This window comes from Cyanistes caeruleus, chromosome 1 (assembly GCF_971803275.1).
Source record: "Cyanistes caeruleus chromosome 1, bCyaCae1.hap1.1, whole genome shotgun sequence".
Taxonomy (NCBI): domain Eukaryota; kingdom Metazoa; phylum Chordata; class Aves; order Passeriformes; family Paridae; genus Cyanistes; species Cyanistes caeruleus.
In genome coordinates this window covers 95,789,415-95,812,782 of record NC_141701.1, presented here as the reverse complement: position 1 = coordinate 95,812,782, position 23,368 = coordinate 95,789,415, and the positions used below count along the sequence as shown (strand labels likewise).

Here is a 23,368-nt window from a genome sequence, read left to right as displayed (position 1 = left end):
ACAGTCTGCATACATCTGGTACAAGCATAGGCACATACACCATCAAGGAAGAGGAGCAAGAGATTCTCTTTCAGCTCGAGAATCAGTAAAAATACATTGTGACAAACAAGTGACCGAAAGACATTACTTCAACCACTTACTTTAAAATTTTAGCATTTTTTTACCAGAGGCTGCAAACTCAAGAGTCCAATCTTTCCACAAAATTTAGGAGAATGAGATTTCTCAAAGAAACATGAAAGCTTTTCTTGTGGCATTTACCGAGCCAAATCACGTGTCTCAGTACATTCAGCACACAGGTTACAAGTCAATGTTTGCCACTTACGAAAAGGCACCACAGCAAAAACATTTGTATTTGCTTCTGAGAAGAAGTTTTGCCCTAGAAACATTTTTTTCCCCTGGGAAATGCAGGCAGTAGGCCTAGTGAAGGCATTGTCTCCAGCACCCATAAAACAGCAGTCAGAGATTGCTGTGCATAACTGACATTGCTTAGGGGCCAGAGAGGCTGAATAAATAAGCAAACCTTCCTCAGGCACAAAGTGCTCTCTGGTACACTAATGATGCAAACTACATCCAGCCTTTTATACAACCTAGCTCACAGAGCCCATAAAGGCTGATGTGCAGAATTTCAGAGTTTCAATGCATTCTGCCAAGGTGAAGGTATCAAATAAGATACTGCATGTTATTTCAGTTTTCAGTAGTAAACACTGCTTAGTTCAAACAAAAACCAAAACAAACCAGCACATTCCTCTAGAGGGCTATTTTAAACATTCTCCTGTGGAATTTTATTCAAGAGCTAAGGCAGGCAATTCAACAGCAAGTGTTCCAATAAAGATTTCCTCACCAACTGCAACTGTAATTTAGAGTCTATTACACCAATCAATTTATATTTACTGTATGAGAAATCATACTTTACTAGATATCAAAAGCACATTAGTTTTAAAGACACTTTTCAAATGAAATTGTTTTGGGAAGCTGCAGGCTGACACAAGGCTGTGGGTCCATGCCAACAACTCTGTCACAGTGCAGCAGATCATCCATGTCACTTCCAAGGAGTCACAGTCATTGTGAGTCAGAATGCAGGAGCAGCAATGGAGCCCAAGCACACTGCTACACACATTTCTAACAACTCCCAGACAGAAAAACCTCACCATGTGCTTTCTTCAGCACTCCTGCTTGGAATGAAACAATCTTCCTACTTAGACTTTATCAAGACTTTACTAGTGGTTATCTGACTTCCTTGATGGCTCCTAAAAACGGACAGATGTTTTTGTTTATAGCTTCATGTGGCATGATGAAATTCATCTTTTGAAGCAGCACATGAATTCAACACAAAAGTATTTCAGACTTAGCATAAGAAAGCAAACTTTTCTCTGGCAAGAACAACAGATTTGCTATACATCAAAACTGCTTTTCTACTTTTATTAATATTTACAAAATAACATAAATTCATAACAATTATCTGCTTGCACATAGCAATAGTACAAAACCCCTCAGTTTCAGTACTGATGTATTATAAAAGTTTTATTTTGGAATTATTGAAAAGCACACCTTATCCAGGTTTTCCATCCTATGAGATATACACATCATATTAAAAAATACAAGTATTATCTTTGCTTTGCGTTTCAAGATACAAGAGATCACAAAAACATTCATCTTTTTAAAATCCAGGGTAGAAGTTTTGTAAATGAGCATTTTACTGGAACCACCAAGCACTGTTACTCTCAAATTAGGTGCCCTCTACAGTGATTAAAAAAAGATTTAAGAATATGGGGAAATGTTTAAAAACAATTTCTATAGATTATTAGCATTAGGAGATGGAAAATACAATTATGACCCAAATTCATGCAGTTCTTTTTCCCTCTTTGGAGATGTTCTTGTCTTAACCTGAACAGTAGATAACAGAACAATTATCTACACAACTAGTTGATAATTGTACTGCAAGCATTTAATGAGTGCTGCCATGATTCTGGGAAAATTATCATTTTCCAGTGTCTATAAAATACAAATTTTTCTAATACATTTGCAGTTTTTCAGTCAAGATTCACACACCAGTTGATAACACTCTCCCTTAACAAACAAAATGAAAGCAGCTCTTGATACATCGCTAATGACATTACGCACTAATTAGTTTGGGGTTCGGGTTTTTTTATATGTTTGCTTGTTTAATCCTGTATACATGATATTATACAGCAATCCTCATAGAAAAGAGGACAAAAATGCAGTTTCTGTCATAGACAAAAACTTTATAAAAACATAATACAATTAAAATACAAAATAAATATAGTACATGTCAGATTAGTTACTAGTAGCATTTGAGGTTTCTGGAGACTGAAGAAATTCATAGGGATCATGAACCATGTCTTGCTGTTCTCCAACACTCAGATGAGAGGGGCTTCCTGTTGAACATTGGAAAAAAAAATATCAAAACTTTAGAAGTGCAGAAAAAAAATTAACAGCTATTTATACATATAAACAGCACGGTTATTTCACATGTTCTTTTTAGACTTTTCAAGTAAGACATCCAAATGATATTTAAACAGGAGATTATGAAAAAGAAATCACAAGACTCTTAGTAATTTAGGTAATTTTTGGAAAAGTAATTATTATGCTATTACTCTGAGTTGAATAATTATACAAAATGCAACTAAGTACCATCCATCCAACATCTTCTACCTTCTCAGAAATGGCACCAAGTTCTTAAGCAGTATGTTATACTATCATCCCATCTTACCACTGAATTTTACAGTTGACAATGAAAAGCTCTAGTAGAATCCCACTTGTTACTTGCTGCACACAACTATGCTGAAGTAAAATAATCATTATATACTCCTTAATGTAACTAAGGGCATCAAACGCAAGTGCTTATTGGGAATTTTACAGTGAGTTATCAATTTACTCCGCCAATACTTCAATTACTTCAATCACATCTAATCAAAAAATAGGAAATTACAACTATTGGTCTTAGTTCTGGAGGTCAAAAGTATGTCTTGTTAGTTATCTCTGCCAGGAGGCACACTTAAAAATTAAAACATGATCAGTCAGCACACTGCTTTATCAGAGTAGTTTCCCACAAAGATTTATGTAAATTACAATGTAAGTTTAAACCAATTTCAAATAGAGCACAAGTACTGCAACTTCTGTGACACAGCTAACTTTACCAAGATGATGTTGGTCTCTTTCAGAGGTATTGGAAAGGGAGCTCAAATTGGATGATGGCCGGGATCCCACTCTGTCAGCCTGAGCTTCATGAAGGTCCTGAAGCAGTTTAGTTGTTTCATCCAGATGTAGGTGGTTATCATCATGATCAAGCTCCTTCTTCACTTTTCCTAAGAGCCAACAACCAAAACCCATAATTAGCACATGTACACTGACCCATGAATTACCAAGTCACTATAAAAAAAGTTCTAAACTTAGTTAACACAAGCATTGTCTATACACAAATTACCTCAATCTTGCATTTTCCCTCGCACTTCTGAAAAGCAACAGCTGCAGACCTGGGCAGTATTGGAAGATGAAGGAAATGCCACATGGAAATGGCTGAAACTGAACTGACTCCCAGTATTTGAACAGCTGTAAGAGCTTAATTTGTCTCCTGTAGCTGTTAAATGCCAGACATGGACAGACTGGCCTGGGTCGGAAGGGACCTTAAAGGCCATCTCGCTCCAACTCTCCATTGTCAGAGATACCTTTCACCAGTTCACGTTGCTCAAAGCCCAATCCAACCTGATCTTGAGCACTTCCAGGGATGGGGAATCCACAACATCCCTGGGCAACCTGTGCCAGTGCCTCACCACCCTCCCGGTAAATAACACATTTAGTTTGTGGTAAAAGAGAGCCAGCAAGATCACTTAGATATCTAACTCAAAATACAATTAAAACAGAACATTAAATGTATGGAGGCAATGATATCCCCATCAGAGAAAGTTCCAAGAACAGTATCTTCTCCAGCTACACTGATTTTGCAGTAAGCCAAATTAAACTGTGAAACTGGAAAGAAATGGACATATGTGCCGTTGGACACGTATGCCAATATACGGTATTCTTTCATACAAAGACCTAAAAAAAAATTCCCTCAATTTTAAACAAGAAGATAAACTCCTTCCCTTCTCTTTCTGAGATGTTAATTTTGCAAGAATTATGAAAAGAAGTAATGTCATAAGCTCTCTCTGGAAGCCAACTAATCTAGCAGTATGATTATTTACAGAAAGGCCAAAGAAGAAAATGTAAGTAGCTTTCAGTGGTGCATGAAATTCAAAGTAAGACTGATATGTCTAAACATTATCTATAAAATGGATATTTATTCATTTTTTATTGAATGGCAATAAAATTAGAGTGAGACAACATAAACTGCACCCATGTGAGAAATTTGTAGAAATCCTTTTTTCCTTTAAGCCTTTGATTAGTTTGGTTGTGTTTTATAATTGATAGCTTGACCTCTTTCACATACAGAATTAAAAGTACTTTAAAACATAAGCAGGTTGTTTGCTTGGATAACATTTCTGAAGACATTTGTCCAGCTCAGCTGCCTGCAGAAATGGCGGCAGTAATTCTTGCGGTATTAAAAGGATAACTATCAAAGGCAAGTATTTGAAACAGCATCCAAATTGTTTTACACAACTGAAGATACCAGCACCAAAAGTTTCTTCCAATTTCTGCTCTGGGATATTTCGAGTGGTACAATGATCAGGATTCACATACTTACCTAATTCCCAAGTTATTTTACAAGACATCATATGAAGCAACATAATTTCTGAGTGAAAGCTTCACACTGATTCTTAAAATCTATGTTACTGTGAACACAATAAATACAAGCAAAGCTATCAAAATAGTGAGGTGCAAATACAGTTTTCTTCAGTTGTACAGGAAAAGTTAGCTTGATAACACATGCATATCTTGAAGGAAAACCGGCAAGGTTTCATTTATAAGCCCTAGACTTTTATCTCTGTCAGATGTACACTTACTACTAGTTTTCAAACACTTTTTATTCTTAGAAAATCCAGCCCTTGTTTAGTCTAAATGGTACAACTAAGCCATAACTGATGTCTTATATATTTAGTTACTTACCTAACGAACTTAACATAGAAATATCGAGAGATACATCTGAATATGGCTTCATGGAGAGGAAGTCCAAGTCAGAAGTGTTACTGTCCCCAGCAGATTCTCCAACCTATTAAAATACAACAAACAGAAAGATTAGCAAGAGTAACAAGCTGTCATGTTAACTTTACAATGTTTAAAGCACAGATCCATTCAGAAGTCTTAATTTAACACCTGAAACTGGAGCATCTCTGACCATCTTGGCTAACCTAAAATTCAGAGACAGCTCAAAATGGTTCCTGGACAGAACAGTCACAGGAATGGCCAAGGCTTTTATCTCACAATCCAGGACTGCTGAAACTCAATTACACATTCAACTCATCCGTGTCTCATGGCAGAACCCTAGCAGCTGGAAGTATTACCAGCATCTCTCATCTTCTCCATACGTGAACATTGGATTTACTGAAATTTTTTGTACAGTTGGCCGCCTTCTCCACAGTATTAGCTGGAACTGGCCTTTCTAGTATTTTTCCTATACATTTGGAAAATGAAATACAGCCTGAAGTCTACAATTCTCTTTTCTTTCCACACCCATTGCAATATTGCTAGTGTAATAGCAGAAAGGAAGAAATCAGAGTCACTAAGCTTCAAAACCCATTCTAAGGGAAATCTCTGAGGATGCCTGATCAGCAGGAGAAATGAGACACTCAGGTAAACACACAACCAGATATTATTTTTTAGAAATATGAAAATGAAACCTAGCACTTATATGAAATAACTTAAGCAGTCACATTCTACAGAAATCTACACCTTTCCACGAAACATAAGGAATATTTATAAAATTATGATTTATCTTTTTTTCAGTTGCTATAATGTGATCCATATAATTTTTATGTGAATTGCCATGGAATGCAGTGTATATCTTCTGTTGTCACAAATAATTTGCAAGATAAAACCAGTACCACTTAAAAGAAAGATTTGATTTGTAGCTGTAAAAGCATAAGATATGCATTATTTACTCATACTTTGTAATAGACATTTTCAATGGATGTGGTAAAACTGATTAATATTAATGAGGCTTTTCCAATTTTACAGCAGGCCAAACCTCAAATATCAATCTTCAGATCAAGTATCTTTTTCAGATTCCTATGGGAGCTTTCTGCCACTGAGATTTACCTATGCATGCTGAAATAAGATGAAGAACAATAAAGCCACAAACAAAACCAGACTGAATATCAGAGTATTCATCTTCAGTACTGCAACCTTATTCTAGAAAATGTAATTTCCATATTCTACCTCATATTGTGGACTGAAACAAAGTAATGTCTCAATACTATGTTTTTGTTTATGTTATTTTTCCTGTTGTTTTCCTCCCCTATCCCCCAACCATTTTACCATAATCTGTTTGGAAGAATCCAGACAGGTATTACGCAACTTGTGTTCTTCTTTTATAAGAACTGGCAGAACCTAAAGAACAAAGAAATACTTTAGATCTTAGCATTTCATAGATTATACTTAGTAAGAATGTTCCCTGAGAATGTTTGTGCAATTTACTGGTTTTCCACAGTGAGATCCTGGGCCATCACAGAAACCTGCCACATTCTGTGATGTTTGAGTAGAACCTTCACAAAAAGATGCTCTTCTCTAGGGCAGTCATGGACAGTTATGCCAACAATTTGGAACTAACCAGGACAGCCTCTCTAGGAATAACCTAAAGCCTCTCCTTTCTCATATATTCCACTTATCAATCTTTTCTGTAATACCATACAGAACAGAGGCACATTAAATAAAATAAAAAAAAATTGAATGTTGCAAGCTCAGAGAACCTAACTTTCTCTACTTGAAATGCCAAAACACTTTCCCCATTAAAAATCCCCAAACAAACAGACCAAATATTAGCATAACTTACTTTAACTTCATCCAGTGGTTTTACTGAGATGTTTCGCCTCTGGAAAGAAAGAATACCAATAACTGCTTACATTCAACACATGAGAAAGATGCCTTTCTTACACCATTTCAAGTATATTCAAACCACACACAAAAGGAGGCAAAAGACAGCTAACTTTTTCACATATCTGTAATGCAAATAAAATGCAACAGTTGTTAAATATTTTAGTATTATGCATTTTAACTAATCTTTGAGTCCCCTTCCACTATTTCCTCTGCTCACAAACTTTATATTCAAATGCAGTACCTTTGTCATTACTTCAGTAACTTCTCACAAATCATTCAAGGTTGTACCTTGAGAGATACTAATTCTTACTCAAATGCAGCAGTACAAAATGCTCAAGCATAGAATACCATGTATATAATCACTGAAACACACTTAATTGTGTAAAATCAATGTGTATCCATGTATGTCACAACTGAACAGCATTTTCAAGTGTAAACAGCCATTGACCATTTGAGAGGTCTTCAGAAATTCTCACCTGGAATGACATTCATAGAAAAATGTGGTAAAAGGCAAAGCCACATTTTATTTTAAAGCTAAGTTGTTACATAAAAACATTTATATACGTAGAAGAGTATTCAAAATATTGGGTTTTTCTTGAACTAATCCTTTACATTTGTTCCTGTTACATGCACCATCTTTTCCCCAAGGGAAAAATCACCCAGAAAATTCTAAAGGACCACTGGTGTTTTCCATTCTATTGTCTCCTTTTATACCCAACCACCACCACTTTTATTTCATAAACACCACCTTATGCTTCTAAGTCTGCAAAGATATAGCATAATCTCATTTCCACCACATCAGGAAGCCTAAGTACTTTCCATCTTCCCACCCTGCCTCCCTTTCTTCATTCTTCATTTTTTCAGAGTGTCAGCATTTTAAACAGCAGACAATTATTGCAAACTAAGAGCCGTTTTCAAAGTGAAGATAACATGAAATTTATCTTCAGAGATTTTGCAATTTTTTTAGCTTATTTTGTCTTGGGAATGCAAGCTTTCTCACTAGAATCATACTCATTTCTGAGAAAACTCTCTTCTCCAATCTTAGTATGAACCTCATCAGGAAAGTGCTTTTGTAAATAAGTTAAAACCTTTCTACATGAATGTAGAAGGTAGCACTGGGGACTAACAGACACGTGGTACAGTGATAATTAATCTGTTTTTAAACGTCCATGTTCCAAATAATTAATCCTTCCACGAGAAATACATTTTGTTTTTCAATTAAGAAAAAACTCAAAACCTGAACAAAAGCATTGCAATGAACTTAGAAGTCTGTATGCAAATCATGACATTGAGTGATGAGGCTGCCCAAACCCCATCCAGTTGGTTGGTCCCTGCTATGCTGCATCTCCTGCCTCCTCCTTTCTTGCAGTCACATAGTGAGCCACACTGGAGAACTGACCAAGCCAGAGAAAAGGAGTCCTCCTTTGTTGATTAATTCAGTCTCTAATTTGGTTTATAGTTGCTTGAACAGCTAAGCTTGCACTGCTTAAACTGACAGTGGAAAACAAAGCATCTCACACAGTATAAAAAAGCCAGTATGTTCATTCTTATTCTGATGAATTTATGACACTTCAGTGCACCCAGGACACACCTGCTTTAGCTGATAAATGGTTTTGGAATGGTCACCACTAGTGATCTGGTCCAGAAGATCATCAACTATTTTCTTGCTGTAACTTCCAGCATCCTTCACAAATTCTTGTAAGCTAGTCGGAATGGAGATAAGCATTACAGAAAACATTTACTTTTGTAAAACCTACTTAAACTTAAAATATATTTTCCCAAATACACTGCACTACACCTACATTTTCTTTTTTCTTTAACTCTTTTATGCTTCTTCAGAAAAGCAATTAAGGCCGTCAGGACATAGAGCTTTTTCTTTTATTTTTAATAGTAAAGTAGATTTGCAACTTGTCTTTCACAAGCTTGAACTATCATTGATGGCATGTTAGTGGGGTAAAAAACAAAACACAAGCAATAAAAAGCTTGAGATTATTTCTTTCTCTCCAAGATCAACAATTTAATGATAAGTGGTATTTTTCTTTTCAAGTAGCTTTAACTCTACTGAAACCTCCTGAAACCTTATCATTGTTTTAAAGCCACTGAAATATATTACTTGCCTTTTAAAATTATTTACTGCTGGGTTTAAAGCAAAACACCAAATCCGTGGCAATCTATAATATACTGTGGTTGAAGACCCTAATAACAAGATCTATATAACAACCTTGCAATAAAATAGAATAGCTTGAAAGGACAAATGGAAAAGCCTCCCCAAAACTTTCACCACTGCCAAAAATCCAAAAGCAAGCAAACAAAAACTAAACAAACACCAAGAAAGATGAAAGTTAACTTCAAATTTTATAGTGATGTTTTAAAAAAATAAGTCCTAGAAAAAAAACCAGGATTTGGACGCTCTTAGTTGAGCTCTAGTTTAAATTGTTTTGCAAAAAATTGTTATGAGAAGTTAGCCTTCCTAATAAGGAAGCCCTTACCTTAAGGCACACTGGATCCCAGTTTCATCACCATATGCTGAGTATAGGAGCTCCATCTCATCTGGTTTCAAATCATGAAATATAGAATTGTTTTGCAAGGAAGGTGCTGTATTGGCACTGGTAAGAAAGGTTACTGCACAGGTAAAAGACACAACAAATGATTAGCACAAGTGTCAAAGATCACTTGGGGGAAAAAAAGAGAGATTGTGTTTTCTGAAACAGACACAGAAAGTGCCATGTGTATTCTCCTCCAACTGGAAGCAAGACCAGTATCTCAAGGACACTTCCCAATTCTAGAATCAGCACAACTATTTTAACATATAAACAAACATACTTATACTACTGAAAAATCAAGAACTAAGTTATCCACCCCATGCCAAGAAGAAAAAGGTTCATGGCCACATTCCCTTTTATATTTCTACATTTTGTGTCCATCTATTTTACTGTTGGTTGCCAGTCAGTTTCTGCACAGCAGATTAGAAACTATTAAAAACTGTCACTAATACCAGGAAAAAAAAATCCAGTCTGCAAAATCTTGGTCATATGTTTCAAAAATGCAAATGACTGGAAGCTGTTTTTCAACTAAGTGCAATTACTATGGCAAAACTATTTCCCACAGAGGAAATGGGCTGCTGTTATTGGAACTCTTCTAGTGTGGCTATAACACTAAGGTAAAATTAATTCATAAAGTGCTAATTAAATTATGTTTAATAAGAAAAAAAAATCAATTTAATAAAGACTGCATTCTGGTATTAATCATTATATGTTATAAACATAACCAAGCAAACTTTCATATAGAGACAGGTATAAACTGTTATTATTTAATATCAATTAATTGCCTGAACATTTAATAAACACAAAGTTTAAACATGGCCTTTGGTATTTACCTTTATTTCTTCGCTCATCTTTGAAGCCCAGTGTAGTAAAGCCAGGTAATAATTTGCTTGACAGTGAACTCAGATCCACTGGGTGAGTCTCTTCCTCTAATAATTTGATTTAAAAGAAGGATTAGAAAAGCATTTCATGCTTACAATTTGTGACAAATAATTAGAATTTGCTATTTTAGAGCTGCAATTAACATAGAGACTAAATGTCTTTTAAAATATACATTAATGGTAGGTATTGTAATTCAGGTGCTCCATTTAAATTTCAAACACAAGCTATAAATATGCTTCCATGTCATATTCACAAGACCTGTGGCTCATTTAAGTTACTTCACTTTTAAAGTATACAGCAGCATATATAATTATTTTAGCAGCTCATTCACAAACTTTCAAGATCCAGGTATCACTGAAGTGATAAAAACAGTCTCTTAGGTTGACTAAATGGTTGCTTGTTTATAGAAATCCATTACCATCACTCTCTAAATTTTCAGTGGCATAGTTTTGGAGGCATTAAATCACTTCTTTTTTTTTTTCTCAGAAATAGGTAATAGGCATAGTAGCAGCCAAAATGCTCAATTTATTTCCAGAAAAATTCACTTCCAAATGACAAATAATTTAGCAGGCTTGAATCTCTCAATGTGATTAGTCAAAAGCATTCATATATTCATCAGTGAAAAAAGAGGAAAGCTGTGAAAAAAATCTAATCTCAAAATGTGCTAGAGAAGGAAGTGCTAAATCAACATGACACTCAGCACCAAAACATTATGGCATTTCATTCATTAGAAATTTTCAATACATATGCATCTTGAGCTCGAAATTAAAGCAAAGGAAAAACATAAAATAGTATAAATAGCATAACAGCAACAGAACAAAAAAACACCAGAAGATTAAGAAACTAAAAAAATGAGTAAAACCTCATAAATTTAAACCAGAAATTTAGCTAATGATTTAAATTAGGTAAAAAAGAGGTAAAAGATTATTCTCAATTTGCATCCATGCACTGCACATTTACATAGGATTGCAGGATTTTCATTCACCTTTTTTCATTAGATATTAACACTACAGTGTACATGCAGTAAAAGCTTGTCTTCCAAGCTCATTATAAAGTTGTAGCAATGTTTAAGTGCTTATAAGGACATATTATTTTATCTTCTCACTGTTAGCATCAGCAAAATAAAGCATCTGAAGAGTGAAAAAAAGGAAGGCAAACAGAAACACCTCTGTGGTGTTTGGGGAAATGGTTTGGGAAATCATTAAGGAAAATAATAAAAAAATGTTTAAAAATTAAAAACAATTTTAAAACTTATCTATACTACACAGGATCTGTATCTACAATTAAGACTTCCAAATGTGTTAGAACATGCAAGACTAGAAATGTTTGCTTGAAAGAGTACAGCTTTTACCTTCTGCTTCTGGATCAGATGAATTTACTACACTAAATAATAAAGTTCCATCTCCATTTTTTTTCAGATAACCAATCTGTGAATAGAACCAGAAAGATACAGGAGGAATCATTCAAAACTGTTCACACTCAAAGAAAGAGTTGCCCATTTACAGGAAACTTTAAATAGCATTTTTAGCTGTATTGAGATACTGCACTTTGGTATTCCCTTTTTCATACAGAGAACCTTGGGTCACAACTATTTAACACCACTTAGCAAGTGTTTCAGAACAGAAGACTTAGAAGCAGAAGTTCATAAATCATATATACAACGCCTTATTCATCTTTCTAAATCAGATCTAAAGTTCTCACCCAAGACAAACGCAATTCCATTATCATTAGCATGGAGCCAGCCTTTCTGACTGCAAAGTCTAGAATACATGTTCCTTTTAAAAGCAAAACTGCAAGTCCTATTCACAAAGTCACTGTTTATTTTCAAATGTAGATTGAACTGCTTGTTCTCATGTCACACCCACAACTTTCTCTACTTAGAATTACTTTTATGAACACACTGCTGATTTCTTCAAGAGGAAGAAGTGCTGTGACAGACCTATTGAGGCAGACAAGCACAATGCTAAAGGCAGATGTGAAAGTCAACAAAGCACACCAGGATCTGTAGAGTCAGAGCCAGATCTGATGCAACAAGCAAAACTAATGTCAGACAGAAACCGACTCTGAGGTGCCCCCCACCAGGGAGGCAAAGTCCCTCTTGTTGGAGTCCCATGTCCCACTGGTAACTGTAGCTTCCCTGGACATGATCCTGCAGCCCCAGAAAGCAACAACCAACTATACATCAATTGAGAAAAAAAACCCACTGTAACCTCTCAGTATAAAGAGAAAATGAAAACTGTTCTCTTCCTAAAAAAATATTAGTAAGTACTTCCAAGGAAATCAATAACAAATCTCTGCTATTTTGTTTTTTATCCCTCTCCATCTGAAAAATTTTAAAACTCTCTCCATACAGGAGGCCAAATCTAATACTGGCATACAGTAAAAGCAGAGGTCAGAGAAGCTTGAAAGAAATACATTGCAGCTTCACCCACTATTCTTCGCAGTTTTATTTAATAATTCAGTTGAGCCTAAACTGACACCATGATCAGGACCACTGCCCAAGAAATGGAATTTAGCTTGAAAACATAACACCACGTCTGCTTCTAAGTAAAGTTTCTTTTGCAATAGTTCTTAAAGAGGTGGAAAATTCAGGATGTGGACACATCCTGATTCTTTTCTCAGCTGCAGTGGCCACTAGAGTGACAGATGAGAAATGGGAGCAAAGGTGGGAATAATTCTCCATAAAAGGCAAGGGAAAGAAAGTAAACGTGTCTCAGTACAGATGTGGAGCGAATGCCTGAAGCATTCACTCCAATCCTAGCATAAGGAAATGAAAGAATCCAACACCATCATCACAGAGCTAAAAAACCCAGTTAAAAAACTGATCATTAAGAGAAAACTGCACCAACAGCACCACCAAGCTCGTCCTTCTAACCCTTGGAAGAGCACAAAACCCAAATACATGGAACATCAGAATCACATTCAGGACTGTCAAACTTGCTATCTAAACCTAATCAATAAAAGATCCTTGTATTTGATATTCATGCTACAGCTGACAGCTACTACTTATAAATACAAAACTACAAGAGTTTACAGACTCTCCTTATTAAAAACAGTAATTTAACACTACAAATATGTTAATTACTGGGGGGGAAGAGAGGGAAATTCTAATAGCCCTTCAACCTATGCCATAGTTTGCTTTTTCTGAGGTTGTAACAGTATTTGTGTGTAATGTTATTTTAATCACTTTCAATGCTAAGGGCTGAAATTCAAGATTTAGTACCATTTAACTGTTTTCTGCAAGTGAATTTCCAAAGATGTTCAATAGAAGCTGAGATTCACTTAGGATCCTCCTACAGTGGCTTTCAGTAGAAACTAAATGATAGACAACAGCAGTATCTGTTCTGTGGTAATCCACAAACATACATCCCACATGTTCTAGTCTCAGAAAGCCTAACAGTAAAGCCTGTTTCCTCAGGTGAAACAAAGCATTCAGCAGACAGGCACAAACTAGAACTGCAAACTGCCACGTGCAGTAGACCTTGCTGTTGGGTAGATATCGATTGATCCTATCCCGAGCTTCATCTGCTGCATGTTCCACCAGTGCCAGGACATGTTCTTCAGCAGTGCTGTCTGTCAGGCTGCACGCATTCCCCTCAGGCTCAAAAATGCAGCTAAAAAAGAGAGGAAGAGGAGCTGTAGAAATTAAAAGCTAAAACTAAACAAAGGGCTGAATTCTGGCTTTGCTTAATAGAACAATCAGTCCCACTGTTCTCCCAGTGTCAGTCTACTTCAGCATTTAAGTGGAATTATCATCACATTTTGAAGTTTTGCAGCAGAAGCTGCAAACTACCAAACTACTTAACTTCAAAAATTTAATTGCTTCTGTACCTTGATGAAGTATAAAATGAAGTACAAAACAGAGATTGGGAGTAAAACTGGCATTAATACAAGGTGAATGCTGTATGCATCCTTAGTCTCCCACATGCATCAATATGCTATTTTCAAAAATTCCCAAAAGGAAGATGCAGGAAAAGAATTATGTAATGCAGGATTGAAACTGTTGCTTATCAGAGCAAAAAAACCCAACAGGCTGCATTTATGATGATTAAATCATACAGCTGCTTACAGAAGTTGGATACAAGTCCCAGTCTAACACGGAGTCCTTTAATTCCTATGCTTTTTAGTATTGGCAATTAGCATTCCTAATCTGAATCACATAACTGCTTGTAATTGAAATTACAGAATTTAACATTTATCTTTCAGTAGATCCCTTTTCATTAAAGTTCCAAACCAATAAAATCATAGAGAATAAGCATACCCAAGGATGGAACAGGATCATAGCTATCACATAAAATCAGAAAAAGGTAGTATCATAACGAGAAGTGTGAAGATATCATAGAATATGGCAGTCTTCATTATATTTTATATATCAAATAAATGTTGTACATCAAAGTATTTCAGGGCATTATATGGACATTAGACACTAGGGCCAAACACCTTAGGTACTGGGTAGAGCATCTCCTCACACCAAATCCATTTCTCTCTCCTGGGTTATCTTCTTCCATTTGCTTAGCTAAGAATTTCTCTCTGTATAGAGTTTCAGATCCGATACACAAGTAAGTTTTGCTATTAAAGACAATAAAAAGATCACAGGATCATACTATTATGAGACAAATGTGTTATACTACTTTGTGTCATTGAAACTTTCAGAAAGGGTGTACACAGCAGGAAACTCCTCAACAACTGGCACTTTTTCTATCACACACAACAGAATAATTAAAGGACAAGAATTTTGAGAGAATGTTCAGAAGATTGCAACATCCTAAACAAAGTTTTCAAAAACTATTTAAACATTAGGATGTTTAAGTGATCAAGTCACTTCTTCCTCCATATAGAGGTCTAAGCTGCTTTAACACTTTTGCAAACATTCAACTCCTTCTCTGTCTGCAACCATGAAATATGAAGGCAAAAATATCTGCTACTAGGTTTTATTTTCCCCTCTAAAGGTCTTACTGTTCACCAAAAAATACAGTATCAATCCTACAAATGCAAAAATACAAGCATTTAAAATTTCACATTAATTAGGAAAAAAAAAATTCATTCCAGCTACTAAAGTTACATAAATATTGAGAAGGGCAGAAAAGTAGATTTGTACCACAATTGATTGCTGAGAAACTGGTACTAGGATAAAATTAAAGGTAGTTTTTAACTACCTGAACTGTATGATAAGGTAAATATTAAAGACAGAGCCACACTGTATGGTTTGGCAGTCTCAATTTCTTGCTCTGTGACAAAGAACAAAGTTACTCCTGTGGTAGAGTTTATGCAAGAATTAATGCTGGACACCACCTAAACCAAATTATTGTGTCTTCTGAAAAAATACAATCAAAAACCAAAGCACCTTCTCCTGAAGACTTCTTTACAAAGAGGTGCTTTCAGTTGATTTCTATCCACAATCCATCAAAAAAAGAATTATACTTTCTTAATTCTCTGATACAGCAACAGGTTAGTTTCTACATGTTATCATTAGAATAGCTTCCACCAGAGATAATTACTGTTTAAACATTATTTTTAAATATACATGCTGCAGTCTTCTATTTCAAAAAACCCCTAAATTAGAACACTACTTCTTCTGTCAGCATTAAGGATTACAAAAATGCTGAAAGTGCAAAAAATGAAAAGTGGCTGATGAGAATTCTAAAGTTCACTTTTTAAAAACATCAAATAAGGTATATTTCACTTTTCTTACTTTGAAGATTTAAAAAAACCAAGCAAACTGCAGAACATATCTACATGATCAGATTATTTACAACATGACTAGTGATGCTCTGTTGCAGTATTTTTTCCAGAAAATTCCAGCTGATACAATGCTCTATAATTTAAATTCACAGTCTATCTTTGGATGCCTATGCAAGAACACTGCACAACCTAAGTTGCTTGTGTGTCATGGTTTCTGCTAAAATCCCATAAAATAAATTGACTAAATTCAGACTCAAAAAAAAAATAAAATACTAGTATTAGATTTTAGCTATAAAAATATGAATTTGGGACATGGGGGTACCTATTAGCTAGAGGATTACAACTGCACTAGCAATGTAATACCCATGTATTTTACCAAGGAGCTTAGTAAGATTTCACCGGAGAGATGCTATCATATGCTCCAGAAATAATACCCTGTACCTTCATAACCTGCCAGACACGGTTTAAGTTAAATAAAATCACTCACTGATCTGGGGCCACTTTGCCCTCTTGGAAAGAACCTCTTACATTTAGATGAGACTACTTTAGGAAAGGAAAAAAAGGGACAAAATGCAAAAGCTATTTGTAGCTATATCCAATATAAAATAACATTCTAAAACCATTATGAGAAGAAACCATTCATTATTTAATACAGACATAAAGAAGAATGAAAATATTTCTATAGATATTCATTTTAAGTGTTTGAAAGAATATGCAGTGAGCTTTTGAATTGTTTGCTTCAAGTTAGGAATCACTAGGTTATTAAACAAGTTGTGTAAGTAAAATACAATAAAACTGTCCATTTATCCTATGGACCTCAAAGAAAATGCTGAGTTTTTTTCCTCAGCTTTTTGCTGCTATGTAATAATACAAAAGCTGCAACAAGCCAGTAAGCATGCCCATTAAGACCTTTACCTAATAACTTCTTTATTTTGCTTTTTGGATTTCTTGGTAGTCTCTGCTTGTACAGGAACAACTTCAGGAACAGGTTCTTCAACTGCTGTATCTTCATCACCCAGAAGTGCTGCCTGCTGAGAAAAATCCATGTCCTGCATAAACGACATGCTGCGCTTCAAAGCTAACAGCCGTTCCTAGAATCAGAAAGGACAGAGCGGCAGGGACTTAACCTTTCCCTCATAGCCAAGATGCTATGATAATGGGATGGGATGGGATGGGAATGGCCATGGCCTTATTTTGTTCTTAATGTCTCGTTTCCAATGGCGATGCAACATGATTTGGTCATGGTAGCATGGCATCAGAATTTCTGCAGCCCAACTATCAAGAGAGAAACAAACAAACAAACAAACTGCATATGCAAAAACAACTATTTTACACAAAACTTACCATCACGGTAACACACACACACACACACACACACACACACACACAGAGCAGCTCACAAATAAACCTCCATTTGACAAGCCAACAACAGTATTTGAGTAAATATATTTGTGACACCTCTGCAAACTTCTCTACATCCAGCACCTTGAAAAAGTAGTGCTTTCTGGTTTATGCAGAAATAAAACTTAAATGACGTCTTGTTTTCGAAGTGTCAGCCAGAAGTAAGATTTTACAGTAGAGCTGGATATATGTAGATCTTAACTGCTTCCACTAAAAGAAGCTCTTACAGACTTCAGTGGTACAGATAAGGTTAAGAAATAAGTAAAAATTACTGGTTTATAACAAGAATGCCATCAAACCCTGAAATACAGCAGCACTAACTGGCACTGCTATAATTCATCACAGACGGATGAAACATTTACCACGGTTACTTTGTTCCTTTTAAGTATGGTAACATAAAAACCCCCAAAGTTTCCGCTTTTTTGTTTTTAATAGGTCTCTTACTTTGCTCATCATCTTAAAGCCTGTGTGCAGTATCTTCTTGGCTAGCTTGTAGTAAACAGTATCTGGTCTGTTGTAAGTCATTGCATTATCACACATCAGTTTAAAATCTGCCTGTAAAATATAAAACAAAAGAACTGTAAACATTTCAAGTCCTTTGTTAAATGACTGGGAGATACCACTCCATCTTGGCAGCTCTCTGAAGAACACACTAATGTTCTAGCAGCAGGCTCATGAATGCAAGCCGAAAGCAGAATTGCAAAGGTTTGAGCCTCTTTTCCTCACCTTCCACCTTCTGCTCAATTTCTTTTGGAACTGGCTTTTGGTTATAAAAAACACACTCTTTCCTAAATGCCTGAAATAACATCATCTCCTTAACCAAATGGACCAAAAATTGGACCAAGCACCAAGGTAACTTTTTACAGCATTTAATACCTCTGCCTCCAATTATCAAGACTTTCACGAAGACAGAAATTAAGAAGGTGACATGGAGGAGGCAAACTGGGCAGACAAAGAAGTGCATGTAAACTACACTTCTAGTGATAGCCCTTTAAGCGCTGCAGAAAAAGCCAGTCTTTTGCTTGCCCACTTTGAAGTAGACCCTTTTCTTTTGAAGTGAAACAAATGAGTTTGCTGCAGCAATTGCTCCTCTTCTAAACGCAGGAGAGAGTTCTTGCAGACTCTACTCTTAGACAGATTATTTACTGTCTTGTGACTAGCCTCAGCTAGTTATATCAGACAGGTACCTTTTGAGCAGACCTTGTTTCAGAGGTTAAAAACCTGCAAACTTGTATTAAGTTTTTGGCTTTGTAGTTCTGTGTAACCTCATGTATCTAGAAAGGGAGTCTAATTCATTTTTCACTATAACATGGGCAGACTTTTGGCAAACTTTTATTACTCCTCCAACTACCAGTAGAAACTAAGTCTTTGAAAAAAAAAATGTCAGTCTAAAAAATACTGCAATTTTCTTTTTTTTTTAGGTTTCTATCCACCAGTTTCAATACTGCAACCTTGCCTGTAACTTAACAGTCACAGAGCTCCCACCCAAAATTCTCTTTTAAGGTGTTGAATAACACAATCCAGCTTAACAGAATCTGGAGACCTGAAGGCACTCCTGATGGCAAAGCTATCATGAATCCTTTTTCACTATTTCCTATAAATCTCCATAGCATATTTAACAAAACAGAATAATAATCTTTGTCAAAGCATCTGTAAGAAATGTAAACCATTCTTTGCTCACCTTGTTGGACCTTTCAAAAAAAGAGATTAACCCTGAGAAATAAGCCAATGTTGTCTTGTCATGGCTACCATCATATCAACACCAGTCTACAAAAAAGCAATTCCAAAGGCTGCTAATAATTCATGACCTTCATGAATCATTTAAGGAAAACTCCTTTCCTTCAGGAGCTAGTAATACCATGAATACATTTTTTACTGCACTGTCTGTCTTTACTGTCTGTCTGTGTCATGTAAAACCATGATGGAGCTAATAAATTATTACAGCCATAACAATATACTTAATATCAAAGTTAAGTTGCAAATGAACTTGCCATTTAAGTTTCTGACAGAAGACAATTTCAAATGAAGTTCTATGAAAAACAGGATAACTAAAGATAAAAAATAAGTAGTTGTTATTGACTCATATACAAAATGCTTCAGTATATCCACAGGTTTCTTGCAGACAGGTTCAAATTACGTTTAAATCAATCTAACAAAGTCTAGAATAAAAAAAGAAAAAGGACCAAAAAAAGAGCTCAATGGCTTAAGTCTTTGTGATAGTCTTACTCCTGCTGAAGTTTAGCAGCATAAATTCCACAGAACTTTGGATGTTCTTGGTTTCCATAGTAATTTATAGGAGACTGTAGTAGAATCTGACAGATTATTTGTAAAACACTTAATATACAAAAGTGCTCAGTTCTGAAAAAAAAAGAGCATTAATTAATGAAAGAAAGGCTTCTACAGTTAAAAACAATCTTCAGTTTCTTACTAGTTGTGAAATATCTAAACCTTTATAAATTCACCTTGAATTCAGTGACTGATTTGTATTCATTGGCTGCAATTTTTTCCTTCATCGTACCAAAATCCATAGGGTGTTTTATTATCATGGAATATCCAGGAGCAATGGCATCCGTGACTGGAAAAGCAAAAAACCCATGAGGATCTTTCCTAAAAATAAAAACAATACATTTAGATTTACAGAAGCAAACAAAATGATCCTTGCTTTTGTATCACATTAATGACAACAGTACTACTTAAAAAACAAAAAAACACTAGAAACATTCTCATAAAACAGATGCATGTTTGAAAAATTTCCTGATAAAGGAGAGCATTTTGATTTCACATATGTACTTCTATTCAAAAAGCAATTCTTGAAATTTTCCATTAAAAATATCTTTCAATTCAATTCAATGAGCAAATGATCAATTCAAGCTAGTCCTTGTATTTCTTAATTAATGCTTGTATGTTTTCTATGTCTCTACAGTCCAACTCAGTCTTTTGGCTACATTGAGGAAAAAAATGTCTCTGTTCATAAGGTCCTCAAAAACAAATACAATGTTTAATTTTTTTAAATTAGTTCCAAATTTAGCTTATTGCTACAAAATAAAAAAGGAATGTTTTTTTATGAACATTAGGTGCAGGTTTAAGAAAACAATAAAAAGTCTCTCCAAATTCAGAAGATTACCAAGTAACCAGTTCTAAATTTGCTTTGTATCTGATAGTGGACACTGAATAAAACAAAATTTAACTAAAACAGTTATATTTTAAAATACTGTAGAGTTATAACTGGCTTTTAATACCTAAACTAAGTCATTAATATTTAATATATTTATAATAGCAATGTATCCTCTGCCCAAAACACTTATTTCCCTGCCCAATGCTAGAATTGCAAAGCTGGTAATAATTTTCCTCAACTTATCTTTAAAAACTACCAGGTCTGACATGGTTGCAAAAGTTAACAAATAGATTGCAGTCAGTTTCTAGGCACTACTTTCACACAGAAAACCAGGGTAAGAAGTTGCCAAGTAACAAATATAAATATGCATCAGACATGGCCAACACAGCTGAAGACAGAATAACGTTTACTACCTTTGAAGCTGGCGAAGGAAGTGTTCCAGTAATTGCTGGATCGGTGTGCTCTCATTTTCAGCTGCATTTTGAGATGAAAACACAGATAAGTGCAATGAAACAGCATATGTGTATATTTGTTTATTTAAAAATGTAAGTATCAGAGAGAAAAATCTTACTACAAGTACAGCTTGTACTGATCTGAAGCTGAATGTGACATGGATTTCAAAGCAGAAGCACATCAGATTTCTAACCACACAGTACCTTTTTCTTCTTTTTTTATTTCCTGAGCTTTTTTATCATATCAAAACCTTGTACCCATTAAGTCAGATGTAGTGCTAAGTTTAGTAGCCCTAAGAATATATATTAATAAGATTAAAATAATTACATTATACATTTTTTCAGAAAAAGTGAAACCTGCTTGCTCAAATACTGCAGTTGGGAAATCCACATTCTTACAACAAGTTTGCTGTGCAATTTTAATGGTTTCTTCATCATAAAACACATGCATTTCTCTAAACTTTTCAATCACAGAGTGACAAACAGATGCAGATTTGCTGGCAAGAAAGGTAATAATTACAATTTCACTTCCTGTACAGATCACACAAGAGACACTACGTGTTTATTACTTGTTGCTTCAGAGAGACTTGCTTTAGTAAAGTTTGAAACATTAAAGAAACATCAAGAATTGAAAATCCAACTCTTCATCACAATAGAGGAAACATATTTCCTTTCTTAACCAGAATGGGTCACGTAATTTATATGCTTTCCAATGCCATTTTACAACCAGATGGAAAGAGAATACAGGAATGGTTTTTATCTTGTCAGTTTTTAAGGCTCCTGACTACTCAGAGACATAAAACTCTGACCTGAAAATTTCAGTTACTTTGACACCTATGGCCACCATTCCTCAACTTAATGTGTGGTCACAATTATAAAATTCCTTGGGATTACTTGACCAGTCAAAGGACAGTAGTCCAAAGACAAGACTCACAAAATTCCTAAAGATACCATCCATTTTCAGGCTTCTCTGTAACTGAGATCTTGATGTAATTGAAAGTTCTCTAAAGTAAAGGTTTTCACTGAGTAATGCTGAGTTTTAATTAACAAGCAATAGCTACAGATAGAAAAAGACTGCCAAAATCTGAAAGGATTAAACATGCAGAAGTTGCCACACACAACTGACAAATATTTTGGCTGCTGATAAGAATTAAAGATTTGTAAATGGAAAACGAGTGGTGTGTGGTGTTTACAGTTGTGATATACTATCACAACTTCCTTTCCATGAGAATAGAGATACTAAAACTCCATATAGATTAGAAAACAAAGAAAAAGATCAAAACAACACCTAAGAAGTCTCCACAAGAGTTTTTGCCCTTGAACTAAGTGAAACTTAATTTCAGACATTCTGATCACTGTTGTGTAAACACTAAGGAGAGGGAATTAGAGGAGCTTTTATAATGAAGTTTATTCTGCCAAGGAACAGAAGCCAGAGACAGATGGCAACATCAGTCACCTGAAAACAAACCTACTAAAACATGGAAGCACCAAGAGGAATATTGACTTTTCAGATAGCAGAAAGTTCTGAATGTTGGAAAAAGTAAAGTCCTTGCATTTCAGTAAATCTTCATGAAAATTTTACGTTTTGATACCTTCAAAAAAAAAAGCTTTGTTTTGTGTGCTTTTAAAAAGAACCAAAATCATTTAAACTTTCACACTGCTCACCTGGCTGAGTTCTGCATGCTCTGATAGGACGATCTGGAGGAGGCTCAACCTCCACCTTTTTCCCAGGATCAAAGTCATCAGTTTCTCCTTCAGTGTCACACTGCTCCTTCTCCCTTTTCCTCTTTTTCTCTTCCTAGGACAGCACAGAGAAATATTTTAGAGGGACCTACTTGGAATGTGCAATCCCACACATCAAAATATAAGCAACAGTGATGCTTTTAATTTGGAATATTCATTCAATATCCAAGTCATAATATAGTTCAAACAATACTGCATATATTTTGACTTTTACTTTTTCAATTTTCTTCTCCAATTAAAGCTGAACTGTTCATCATTTGCTACCTTCTATTTAATACAGTATTGTTCTATCGTTCCTGCATGTTTATTGAAAAGACAAATTCTGAAGCTGTTGATATGTAAAACTTCATGACAATAAGCTACACCAGAGAGCAAGGAAAGTTCATTTACTATTGAGTAATGATCAATCTGTGGCTCCATTCTCATCAATGTATTTTTATTGTTTGTCACATTAAACAGAAATGAGCAAAACATGTGACAACTCAGCCAATAAAAGAAACAGTGATGGCAATTAATGATCTTTCTGGATTTCAAAGCAAAGGCACGCTTAAGCCACTCCT

At 35.1% G+C, this 23,368-nt stretch overlaps 1 protein-coding gene across 6 annotated transcripts in view; it reads right to left on the bottom strand.

The window, feature by feature from the left end:
* Positions 1-1,405: 1,405 nt before the first annotated feature.
* BRD9 (bromodomain containing 9) overlaps positions 1,406-23,368 on the bottom strand; it is a 24,305-nt gene continuing 2,342 nt past the window's right edge. Inside the window, exons 3-17 of one of the 6 annotated variants that reach the window (XM_086843405.1) lie at positions 22,731-22,863; positions 21,027-21,087; positions 19,961-20,105; positions 17,943-18,053; positions 17,013-17,188; positions 13,897-14,029; positions 11,767-11,842; positions 10,367-10,462; positions 9,480-9,612; positions 8,582-8,693; positions 6,947-6,985; positions 6,433-6,504; positions 5,065-5,167; positions 3,159-3,326; positions 1,406-2,396 (exon numbers count right to left, since the gene is read on the bottom strand). In XM_086843405.1, the coding sequence (XP_086699531.1) occupies positions 2,296-2,396; positions 3,159-3,326; positions 5,065-5,167; positions 6,433-6,504; positions 6,947-6,985; positions 8,582-8,693; positions 9,480-9,612; positions 10,367-10,462; positions 11,767-11,842; positions 13,897-14,029; positions 17,013-17,188; positions 17,943-18,053; positions 19,961-20,105; positions 21,027-21,087; positions 22,731-22,863 (1,659 nt within the window). In that variant the 3' untranslated portion in view covers positions 1,406-2,295. The remainder of the gene's footprint in view (positions 2,397-3,158; positions 3,327-5,064; positions 5,168-6,432; positions 6,505-6,946; positions 6,986-8,581; positions 8,694-9,479; positions 9,613-10,366; positions 10,463-11,766; positions 11,843-13,896; positions 14,030-17,012; positions 17,189-17,942; positions 18,054-19,960; positions 20,106-21,026; positions 21,088-22,730; positions 22,864-23,368) is intronic. The other 5 variants (XM_086843415.1, XM_086843424.1, XM_086843432.1 and 2 more) reach the window with 5 other exon arrangements.